Source organism: Geotrypetes seraphini, chromosome 2 (assembly GCF_902459505.1).
Source record: "Geotrypetes seraphini chromosome 2, aGeoSer1.1, whole genome shotgun sequence".
Lineage (NCBI taxonomy): Eukaryota > Metazoa > Chordata > Amphibia > Gymnophiona > Dermophiidae > Geotrypetes > Geotrypetes seraphini.
In genome coordinates, this window is record NC_047085.1 from 372355693 (window position 1) to 372367741 (window position 12049).

At 43.9% G+C, this 12049-nt stretch overlaps 1 protein-coding gene across 5 annotated transcripts in view; it reads left to right on the forward strand.

Annotated features, from left to right (window-relative positions):
- Positions 1 to 12049, forward strand: part of FHOD3 (formin homology 2 domain containing 3) — a 967501-nt gene that overhangs the window by 682504 nt on the left and 272948 nt on the right. For all 5 annotated transcript variants that reach the window (XM_033930608.1, XM_033930609.1, XM_033930610.1 and 2 more), the window contains exon 7: positions 3813 to 3924. In XM_033930608.1, the coding sequence (XP_033786499.1) occupies positions 3813 to 3924 (112 nt within the window). The remainder of the gene's footprint in view (positions 1 to 3812; positions 3925 to 12049) is intronic.

Sequence of the window (12049 nt, forward strand, 5' to 3'; positions counted from 1 at the left end):
CAAGAGAGCACATGGAGAAGCATTTACAACAGATTTGTCATGTGGTGAATAAATCAGGGTCCATGGATATCAGTTATCTGAGAACAGGAAAAGATTGCTCCAGATACAGTTCTATATCATAAAGGTGAACTAAAAAATCATGAGAACCTGCCATACCTTCCTGGTGTACTCAGTCGGAAAACATATTTAAGCAGCAATTGCAGAGTGCTTGGAGTGTAATAAAATGACAGTGAAATGAGAAAACGAAGGCCTTCTGTCAACATGTGGTTTGTGACATTAGGCAGGCTGTTTGCAACATTTGACAGTAATAGAGCGATACATCAACAGAGGGGAAATTTCCCACTGCCAGTCTTTTACACCCAACAAAAAAGCTTTGCTGAGACTCATGTCACAAGAATTCAGGGCTTCATAACCTACCAAATTGATGCAGAAACCACATGGTTCTGATAGAATGGAAAAGTTCATTTTTTAAAATCTTATGCTATTCTTTGGACTGTGATTATTTCATTATATTACATTACATTAGTGATTTTTATTCCGCCATTACCTTGTGGTTCAAAGTGGATTACAGATGAGGATTTCTGGACATGTCCAGAGGTGTTACAGAGTAGAACGGGTTGCTTCAGAGGATTGAAATGTTTCATACGGTGTTAGTTAGTCTTCATGGATTTCTTGAATAGCAGGGTTTTTATTTCTTTTCTGAAAGTTTTGTAGTCTGGGGTCACGATTAGTAGATTGGAGAGTTGGTGGTCTAGTTTTGCTGCCTGTGTGGGTAGAAGGCCATCATACAGTTTTTTTCCATTTGATGTCTCTGATTGGAGGTTATGTGAATGGTGTCTGGGTTCTCCTGTGTCTGGTAATGGTAGTTTAGATTAGGCGGTTGTTCAAGTAGGCTGGGCTATCACTATTTATGGATTTAAATAATAGACAGTAGAATTCAAATAGTATTCTTGCTGGAATTGGGAGCCAGTGTGAGTCGAGGTATGCCTTGGTGATGTGGTCGTGTTTTCTTAGTGAATAGATTAGTCTTAGGGCTGTGTTTTGTACTGTTTGTAGTTGTTTTATCATTGTTGTGGGGCAGGGGAGATATAGGATGTTGCAGTAATCAAGGAAACCTAGGACTAGGAACTGGACCATGAGCTGGAATTGTTTTCTGTCGAAGAATTTTTGAACTTGCCTTAGGTTTTTCATGAGCGCGAATGATTTTTGTATTGTTTTGTTGATTTGTGGTTGCATGGTGCAGCATCAGTCTATCATTCTCAGAAGTTTTAGAGTGGGTTGAATGGGGTATGTGATTGAGTTTATTACTAGGCTTGTTATGGTTGGGGTTTTTGTTTGTATTGGGGCTAGCTCGTCTAGGGTAGTTGTATTTATATTGCACCATTGAGAGATGAAGTCTTTGGGGGTCACATTCTTGGACTGTAGCGTCTGCTTTATTCCAGAGTTTGGAGGGATTGATATATGTACGTGATTTGTAGGTAAAGCTTTGGGATTTTGGTTTGGTTTTGCCTTTGGCCCAGTTGATATTGAAGGTGTATGTGTAATGGTCTGAACAGATGGATCGGGACCATTTTCCATTTAAGGTTTGAATCTCTGGTAGGTAGGCTGTTGGGTCATGAAGGCTGCAATGTCCAGTTGGTGACCTTTCTCGTGTGTGATTTGTGGGTCTAAGATCTTGTAGGTTAAGGCTTTGAGGTAAGATAGTAGGTTTTCTACTTGCTTAGAGGTATGGTCTTCGAGATGGAGGTTTCAGTCTCCTAGGATTAGGTTGTAAGTTGCCATTAGTGAGTTTCAGTATATAAAATCTTCGAATTCTGGTCTTGCTGTGTTCCAATTCCCTGGTGTTATGTAGCAGAGCATGCAGGTTATGGATCATTTTAGTGTGGTGCATGAAAGTTGGCAGGCTAGTAGATCCATGTATGGGGTGGACATTTTGTCTAGTATGTTTAAGTTTAGGGAGTTTCTGACTAAAATGGCTAGACCTCCTCCTCTTTTTTTTCCCCCCCTGCAGACCACTGTTATCTTGTATCCCTTCGGGCAAACTTCCATTATCCTGGGGTCCGAGTCTAAGGTTAGCCAGGTTTCAGTGAGGAAGAGGCAATCTAGATTTTCGTTTTTAGCCAGTCTTTTATGTGTTCTGTCTTTTAGAGCTCTGATGTATGTAGGCACATGTTAGTGTGGTGTATTCTGTTTGCGCACTATTTGTTGCTTTTGGGTAGAAAAGTGCTCTTGGTTGGGGGTGTGGTTTAGTCTCCTCCATGTTGGTGTGATGATGTGGTGTATGCAGGTCTGGGAGTTTATGTTTATGTCTGTAATGGTTCTCTTGGCTGGGAGGTGAATTCTATTTGTAGTTGAAATAATTGGTATTGGGGAGATGTTGTTTGCTGCAGCCTTCCAGTTGGTTAGAAGCAAGATGATCAGTAGGATAGTTTGTGTTTGTGGTATAGCTTTCATTGTAAAAGATAGGAGGTAGGGGGTTGGTGGGAGTGAGGTTGTAGGTGATTTCCTGGGGGTTAGATAGTTGATCTTTCTCTAGGTGTTTGTTGGTGGCAAGTGATTGGAATTTGTGCCTTAGACAGTGATTGGGACGTGTGCTTTAGACCAGTGGTTCCCAACCCTGTCCTGGAGGAACACCAGGCCAATTGGGTTTTCAGGCTAGCCCTAATGAATATGCATGAAGCAAATTTGCATGCCTATCACTTCCATCATATGCAAATCTCTCTCATGCATATTCATTAGGGCTAGCCTGAAAACCCGATTGGCCTGGTGTTCCTCCAGGACAGGGTTGGGAATCACTGCTTTAGACGATGTGCTGAATGGCTGTGTGCCGCTAGGTGCTGAGATTTTTAACTGTCTCAGTGGCTAGAGCATCGGTGAGGGGCGGAGTGCTCTCCCACGCCCGAGGGGGATCCTCAGTTGCTCCAGGAAGAACAAAATGGCAGAGCCAAAGGAAAGAGGAACTTTTAAACAAGCAAGGTTTCCCACTGAGCCCTCCATACTGAATTATAATTTTCAAACACATTTTTTTAATAATCATTTATTTCCCAATACATTTAAATACTTAATAATAACGGTGCTCAGTTTGAAATTGTCTACCATGTGATTTGGTAATGGAAAATAGTAAAAAAAAATCTATGAACATCATTGCACTCTTCCTAATCTCCTCCAATAGGACATTTGACAAAATGGATGGTACTTATCTTGAATCCACTACTTTTGTCAAAGTCCGTTACCAAAAGTATTCCATGTTTGTTCAGTGCTCCCATAATGCTGTTTAAATGTTTCAATCAACAACAACCCCCCCCCCCCAATAAAACAGTCTATACAAACACAGGCTTCTTGCTGTCAAAACTAAACTTTTATCTCTGTTATTGGGCAGTTGCCTTCAATTGTTCTCGCTGTCGTGTAAACTGTTCTCCTCCCCAACACGATGTCGTATCTCACAAATTGCTTCCTCAGGAGGAAGAACTTCACTTGAGACTGTGAAAACTAATCGCCAGCCCACAGTATTGGGGAAGAGAACTGCTTACACAGCTGTGCAGCCTGGCAATTAGTTGATAAATTGAGATTACAGTAATTTTGTACTTCAGTAAAGCCCAGCTGATGTTCAGGAATTGCCCGGAACTACCACTACCACTACTTATCATTTCTGTAGCGCTACCAGGCATGCACAGCGCTGTACACCAAATATGGAAGAGACAGTCCCTGCTTGAAAGAATGTACAATCTAGTTATGACAGATGCTTTGCCTTCCTTGATAATGCAGATTGGAAGTATGCTTAAATGTTCTTTTACCTTTTTCTTTGTCTCCAGTTTCGATTAGTGGTGAAGACGGCCCTGAAGCTGCTTTTGGTGTTTGTGGAGTATACTGAATCCAATTCACCTCTCTTAATCCAGGCAGTCACTAGAGTGGACAATAAAAGGGGTGAGTTTCTCAAACGCATCAAGTCTATTCTGTTGATTGAATCTTATTCCTATAATGGAAATTTTTTTTTTTTAATGCAACAGCACTGAGTTTTGCCGGACTGTCATAAATCTATACTTCAGTACAGCCACTACGGAGGGGGAGGGGGAGACAGGGGTAACTGCCATTGCTCCTATTCTGGAAGGAAGGGGTAAAAGGTTTTACTTCCATTGAAAGCAATGGAAGTAAAACCTGGATGTCTCAATCCATCCTCCTTTTTCTGGAACCATATGGTAACCCTAGTAAAAGGAATGAGTAGGGAAAGGGATATCACAAAAGAAGAAGCCAGGAGCCATAGGGAGAAGGGATAAAAGGAACAGAAGAGAAGGGAGGAACAGAACAGATGAAAGTTAGGAGGGAAGGAAAGTAGGAAAAAGGGAAAAATGACGAATATTTTAGGGACAGGGCTTAATTTGAGCCAGAATGGAGTGGATTGGCATTCCATTACTTTTGGCAACTCCAGAAGTGACTTCACCTCCCTGTGTTCTCTATGCTCGCCAACTCCCTTTGGGTCCAGCTTCTCATCTCCTCCATAGTCAGCAATCTGGCATCTACCCTGGCCTCTCAAAAAACCCTGTCCCCATGGGTTAAAATTGTTTAAAAATTGTTTTATGCTTGTAGTAGCCACCAGCAGCAATTCAATATACAATGCTCGCACCCTCCCCATAGCTTCCTGTTTCCAAATAGGTGGGAAATGTTAGAGTGAAGGCAGTGGAGAGGATACAAGCATCAAGTATGAATCACTGCTTGCTGCTGGCAGTCACTACAAGCATAATACAAATTTTAAAAGGTATACCCAAGGGGAATACTTGAGAGGACTCAGTAGATGCCAAATTGCTGGCAGGGAAGAGGACAGGAAGCATAGATGCAGGATCTTTGGAGGAATGGAAAAGGACAAATATTAGACCATTGGGAGTAGGAAAGAAGATGGGGTGGGGAGAGAGAGAGAGAGAGAGAAATGCTAGACCTTTGGGGAGGAAAGGGAAAGGGAGAAGAAGAGTGTTGGATCATTAGGATGAAGGAGAAGGAAAAAAGAAGAATGTTTTGACCATTAGCAAGGGAAGGGAGAAGAAGAGTGTTGGATCATTAGGATGAAGGAGAAGGAAAAAAGAAGAATGTTTTGACCATTAGCAAGGGAAGGGAGAAGAAGAGTGTTGGATCATTAGGATGAAGGAGAAGGAAAAAAGAAGAATGTTTTGACCATTAGCAAGGGAAGGGAGAAGAAGAAATGCTGGACCAATAGGGAGGAAAAGAAAGGGAGAAGGAGGAATGATTATTATAAGTGCTTGGTTGATTATCATTATTTGTATATAAATTATATTGCACTTTTTGTTGGCATTAAAAACTAAATAAAGTTTAAAAAAAAAGGAGTGGTTGAGCCTTTTACTACAGGCCAGCGAAGTAAATGCTCTGATGCTCATCCAGTTCTAATGAGCGTAACAGCATTTACTTTGCTGGCTCACAGAAAACAGACTTTACCGCTGCTTGATAAAGGAGCCTTAAGGATTTTATAGTTTTTTTTTTTTTTGTAAACTGTTTTTACAGCATACAGTGTTTTCTTGTAAACCGCTTTAGTACTTCTGGTAGTGGTAAATCCAGTTAATAAATCAAATCTGTGAGGTTTTCCCTCTGAACCCCAGGAGTCCATTATGGAGGATCTAATGGATACCTATTCAGGTACTCAGGAAGCCAGTTTAGGAACTCCCCCTTTGCTGATCTTCAAGATGGAGACCTTGCCGAGCTTTGAACAGCAGTCTCCTCCTCTATTCCCTGTATCGAGAAGCTTTCAGGTAGCATCAGCTATGCCATCACAGGATGATGATTCAGACATGTCAATGGCCTTAGAGAGAGTGCTTGGTGAGGATGTTTCTCTGATCTTCCTACAGAAGATACCTAAGTGAGTGGAGTTATGCAATCTCTGGGTTGGCAAGAGGACCTTCAATGGAAGTGCAATCCTTGAGGGAACCTGAAACAAAGAGTATACATAACAGCATCGTGAGAGATCCATGTTGGTCTGAGGTTGCTCTGTTAATTTTCTCTGGTGCACTGGAAAACGTTTACCTTTGAGATGATATAGAAACCAGTATCAAATCTGGCTCAAGCTTTTATGTCTCAGATTAAAATGCTTTATGGAAAAGTACAGGGATATGAGCTCAAAATTGGTCATGTGCAAATTTCAACTGAAAATTTTGACACCAGAATTCAGTCTTTTTGGGAGCTAAACCAATTTATGGAACAAGAGAATGTTACTGGAAATAAAACTTCCGGATTAATAATTGTTCTAGGATGCCTTTTTTTTTTTTTCTTGAGAGATGCTTAACAAAGTATTTGTCTGAAGTTTGGAAGGATCCAGAGAGATCATTTTTCCCATTTCAGGATTTTATTATCTGCCTTATAATAAGAGGTCTGGGGAGTCTCAGTGAGATATGGGCTGAGCAATGGATAGTTTAGATGTTAGATCTTTATTAGAAAAAGCCAACCTGAATTCAGTTGTTCCTGCAACACTATTCATGACCTTGGCACTGAGTTGACACAGAGATTGGTTATGTTTATTTTTTTAAATATCATGATATTTCCTTTCTGAACTGCATAGTTCAGAGTTTTCCTGCTGTATCTAGGCAACTCTGAAGAGAAGGAAGCAATTTCTTTTGTTAAGGCCTGGAGTACCTCAGTCGGGTGCTTTGCTTTTTCTCAAATATCCATATAAATGTACTGTTAAGTATCGTGCTGCTAAATATGTTTTCTTTGAACTTGCTCGGTCAGTGACATTTCTTAACAGCATGAAAACATTGGCAGCTCTAGATCTGGATCTCTTTGCAGATCATGTGCATCCACAGATTTTTATCATTTGATGATAGCAGTAGACACAGCTAAATGGGCCAAATCAGATCAGGGGTCCCAGAGAACTGATTCCCCCCCAAAAAAAAAAAAAATATATATATATATTGTCCAGTTCATTTCTATAAAAGAATGAGTTCCAATATTTGTAGCATAGGAACTTAGAGTGAACTTTGAGCACTCTGAGAACAGGGCTAGGCATAGGAACATGATGGCAGATAAAGGCCAAATGGCCCATCCAGTCTGCCCATCTGCAGTAAACATTATCTCTTCATCTTTCTAAGAAATCCCACCTCCCTATCCCATGCTTTCTGGAATTCAGACACAGTCTTTGTCTCTACCACCTCTTCCGAGAGATTGTTCTATGTATCTACCACCCTTTCTGTAAAGAAGTATTTCCTTAGATTACTCCTGAGCCTATCACCTCTTAACTTCATCCCATGCCCTCTCATTTCAGAGCTTCCTTTCAAATGAAAAGACTCAACTCATGCATATTTACACCACATAGATATTTAAATGTCTCTATCATATCTCCCCTCTCCCATCTTTCCTCCAAAGTATACATATTGAGATTTTTAAGTCTATCCCCATACGTCTTATGACGAATAGAATGCGCCATTTTAGTAGCCTTCCTCTGGACCAACTCCATCCTTTTTATATTGTTTTGATGGTGCATTCTCAGAATTGTACACAGTATTCTAAATGAGGTCTCACCAGTTTTATACAGGGGTATCAATACCTCCTTTTTCTTACTGGCCATACCTCTCCTTATGCACCCTAGCATCCTTCTAGATTTTCAACCTGTTTAGCAATCTTAAGATCATCACATACAATCACACCCAAGTCCTATGTCTATATTTTTGCCTAAAATGTAGGCATTGCAAAACTTAGGTGTTATTTGGGTGTGAGTTAGGTGGACGAGACTTAGGCATCACTTAGGCATGCTAGAGGTGTCCACATTTTTTGAGGTAAAGAAGACTCCTCTGTAATAATAATGGAAAAAGATGTTTAATAATGCATTACTTAGGCAAAGCACATGAAATATATATATATAAATATATATATATATATAAATATATATATATATATATATATATATATTGCATACTAAACCTTCTATTTTTTGGTGCAAAGAGGACTCATCTTTGATAATAATCAAAAAAGATTCACTTCTTCCATCTTCCACAAGTCATGGGTTCAAATCCATACACACACACATCCAGTACCTTAACAGCTTCTTTTTTGTCTCATAAGAAAGTATGGGTTGTGGACTTTGCTATTTACATTTGAACTCTGACCTTTCCGGGGTCTAGAAGGAAACTTATTTTTACCCTGAGATGGCTGTGATCTCCTAAGGTATCATCTCACATTGCAGGAACCCCAGCCCAAAAGGAAGTGCATGTGGTTCAGTGGTTAAAGGTACTGTTTCCATCTTGCACAGGTCATAGGTTCAAATCCTTAGTATGGGCAAATATTCTTATTTTTTTGTAGTGACCTTCTGCCTTCTGTTCGTCAAATATATCTACTTGCTCTGAGCCACAGCCATTGTGAGTAGGGTTTCTCGTCTTATTTTTGTAAACTTTGGAATGAGGTTTAGTATGCAATACATTTTATCATGTGCTTTGCTTGAGTAATGCATTATTAAACATCTTTTTCTTTTATTATCAAAGAGGAGTCCTCTTTACCCCCCAATATAGAAGATATAGTATAGAATATATATATATATATATATATATATATATATATATATTTTTTTTCATGTGCTTTGATTGAGGAACACAGAGTTCAAAAGAGGAACTAGACAAATGTTGAAGGTACATAGTTGATATTTATCCTAAAGAAATGAGTGCTTATGAATCAAGAGGATATAAGCTTGGCTTTTGAATGGACATATGGTTTAATATCTGAGTGTATGTGGTGCAGTGGTTAGAGCTATAGCCTCAGTACCCTGAGGTTGTGGGTTCAAACCCTTCAGCGCTCCTTGTGACCCTGGGCAAGTCACTTGAACCCACCAGGATAGAAAGGAAATATGATAAAGCAGCCAAATGTAAATAATTAAAAGATAAATAAATAAAATATAATAGTGGTACTTCTGTAAAATTGGTCTGCCTTCTGCATGCTGTTTTACTGTATACAATTTTAATGTAAAAAAAAACAGCATAAAATTGACATCATAACGCTAAAATGCAATAACATTATAGATGTTATGAAGATATCTATCGACACCTAAAAGGCAATTCTATAAAGCACACCTAACTATATAGACGCGCTTAAATTCGCTGAGTGCTACTGAGTGTGATTCTCTACTGTGTGTCTACTGTTTGCTTAATAGAATCGTGCTCAGCGGTGTGCTGCTGGCTGTCTAAATGATGCCTAACTTTTAGACATCCTTTGCAGACTGCCCCTTTATGTCCATATGTTCGGGGGGATGAGGGGGGGGGTCCTGTGAGAAGTGCTCAGGAGTCAGGAGGTTAGCACTTCCAACTGTCTGGCTTTTTTAGAAGTCAGCAGAATTATATATTAATGTCCAGAACAGTGGCGTACCTAGGGGGGGGGCGGGGGGGGCGGGCCGCCCCGGGTACCAGCCCTGAGGGGGTGTTCCCGGCCTTGCCGCTCAGTCCCCCCCCACGCCCGAAGGACCGCTCGCCCCACTGACCTTCCAGCACACCTATGAAGCAGCCCGCAGCAGGATCGCGACGTCAGCAATCCCTCAGCTGCTTGGGCGCTGCTTCCTGCGCCGCGGTCCCGTCCCTCCTCTGACGTCAGAGGAGGGGGCGGGACCGCGGCGCAGGAAGCAGCTCCTAAGCAGCGCAAAGATAGCTGACGTCGCGATCCTGCTGCGGCTGCTTCATAGGTAGTGCGGGGAGGCCAGGGGGGCGAATGGTCCTTCGGGGTGGGTCGGGGCATCAGGCCTTCAGGGTGGGGCGGGCGGGCGGGTAGGCAGACTTTCAAGGGGGAGGGGGGGTGACAGGCAGGCAGGCAGGCCTTCAAGGGGGGTTGCAGGTCTTCGGGGGGGGTGCAGACCTTCAAGGGGGTGCAGGCCTTCAAGGGGGGGACAGGCAGGCAGGCCTTCAAGGGGGGGACAGGCCTACAAGGGGGGGGACAGGCCTACAAGGGGGTGCAGGCCTACAAGGGGGGGGGACAGGCCTTCAAGGGGGGACAGGCCTTCAGGGGGGGTGCATGCCTTCAGGGGGGGTGCCGACCTTCAAGGGGGTGCAGGCCTTCAAGGGGGGGACAGGCAGGCAGGCCTTCAAGTGGGGGGGACAGGCCTTCGGGGGGTGCAGGCCTTCGGGGGGGGGTGCAGACCTTCAAGGGGGTGCAGGCCTTCAAGGGAGGGGACAGGCCTTCAAGGGGGGGACAGGCAGGCAGGCCTTCAAGGGGGGGACAGGCCTACAAGGGGGTGGGACAGGCCTTCAAGGGGGTGCAGGCCTTTGGGGGGGGTGCCAACCTTCAAGGGGGGGTGCAGGCCTTCAAGGGGGGGACAGGCCTTCAAGGGGGGACAAGCAGGCAGGCCTTCAAGGGGGGGACAGGCCTACAAGGGGGTGGGACAGGCCTTCAAGGGGGTGCAGGCCTTTGGGGGGGTGCCAACCTTCAAGGGGGGGGGACAGGCCTTCAAGGGGGGACAAGCAGGCAGGCCTTCAAGGGGGGGTCAGGCCTTCAAGGGGGGGACAGGCCTACAAGGGGGTGGGACAGGCAGACCTTTAAGGGGGGACAGGCCTACAAGGGGGTGGGACAGGCAGACCTTTAAGGGGGGATAGGCCTTCAAGGGGGGACAAGCAGGCAGGCCTTCAAGGGGGGGTCAGGCCTTCAAGGGGGGGGACAGGCCTTCGGGGGTGCAGGCCTTCGGGGTGGGTGCAGGCCTTCGGGGTGGGTGCAGGCATTCGGGGTGGGTGCAGGCCTTCGGGATGGGTGCAGGCCTTCAGGGGGGGACAGACCTTCGGGTGGGGGGTACAATCCTTCGGGGAGGGTGCAGGCCTTCAGGGGTGGGGTTTAGGCCTTCAGAGGGGGACAGACCTTCGGGTGGGAGGTAAAGTCCTTCGGGGGGGGTGCAGGTCTTCAGGGGTGGGGTGTAGCCCTTCGGAGGGGGGACAGACCTTCGGGGGAGGGGGGTCCTGGTGTAAAAGTACACAGAGGGAGAGAGGGAAGGGTGGGTTCAAAGATACGTGCATATGCCAGACTTTGGGGGTTAGAAATAATGGGTCTAAAAACAGAGGAGTGGGAGAGAGATGGTGCATAATGGGATTTAGGGAGGGAAGGAACAGAAAGGGAGAGAACTTGGAAACAGGGGATGGTGTGGAGGGGGGATAGAGATACTGGATAGGAGGATAGTTGGGAACAGAAAGGGAGAGATGGTGGATCCTGGGGTGGTGGGGAGTTGAGAAAAGGTGAATCTGTGGATGGAGACAAAAAAAAAGGAAAGATGCCAGATCTCCGGGAGAGGGAAGGGAAACGGAAGGGGAGAACAGAGATGGCAGACGGATGGTTAGCACGGAGAAAGGAGACCCTGGCAAGCAAGACAACAAGAGCCTGGGACCAACAAGATTTGAATATTGATCAGAGAACAAAAGGTAGAAAAAATAATTTTATTTTCTGTTTTGTGATTACAATATGTTAGATTTGAAAAGTGTACATGAGACAGCTTGAAATGGGAACTTTTCTATTTTTGTGAATGGCAAGGCTGAGTTCAGTTAAAATATATGCTTTATAAGAAAATATAATAATGTGTTTTATAAAGTTTATAAGCATTGCTGGCATACTCGGTGAGGTGTTCCTAGTGTTGGTGGTGGTGGTAGCATGTCAGTGTGTTGAGAGGAAGAGGTAGTCTGGGAAATTCTGCTGAGCAAACTCTGGGCCCATTTCCACCCCCAGTTAGTCCACTCCACTCAACTGGTTCACACACTGAGTGGGTCTTTGGGTGTTATTTCTGGGTAGTTGTTTTAGAATCTCTTCCAGTGGTTTGTCAGTATCTCCTTCTGGTCCAAGGAAGGAAACTTTGTCAACCTTAGCATTGACCTTCAGAATATGTTTGTAACAGCGCTGCTTGTGTGGCATTAGGCTATGTAGTGATCGAAAGAAAAAAACAGACCTTTGCACATTTTTGCACTATATGGTGGGTGTATGAGGAGATTCATTTCCTGCACAGTTAAGTCCATGTGAAGTTACCTTGTGCTGTATTTGACATCTAGCAAGGTCTCTGTTTGGAAGGAAAGATCTAAGCTTAAAAATGAAGTGGCCAGAAGTTATGTTA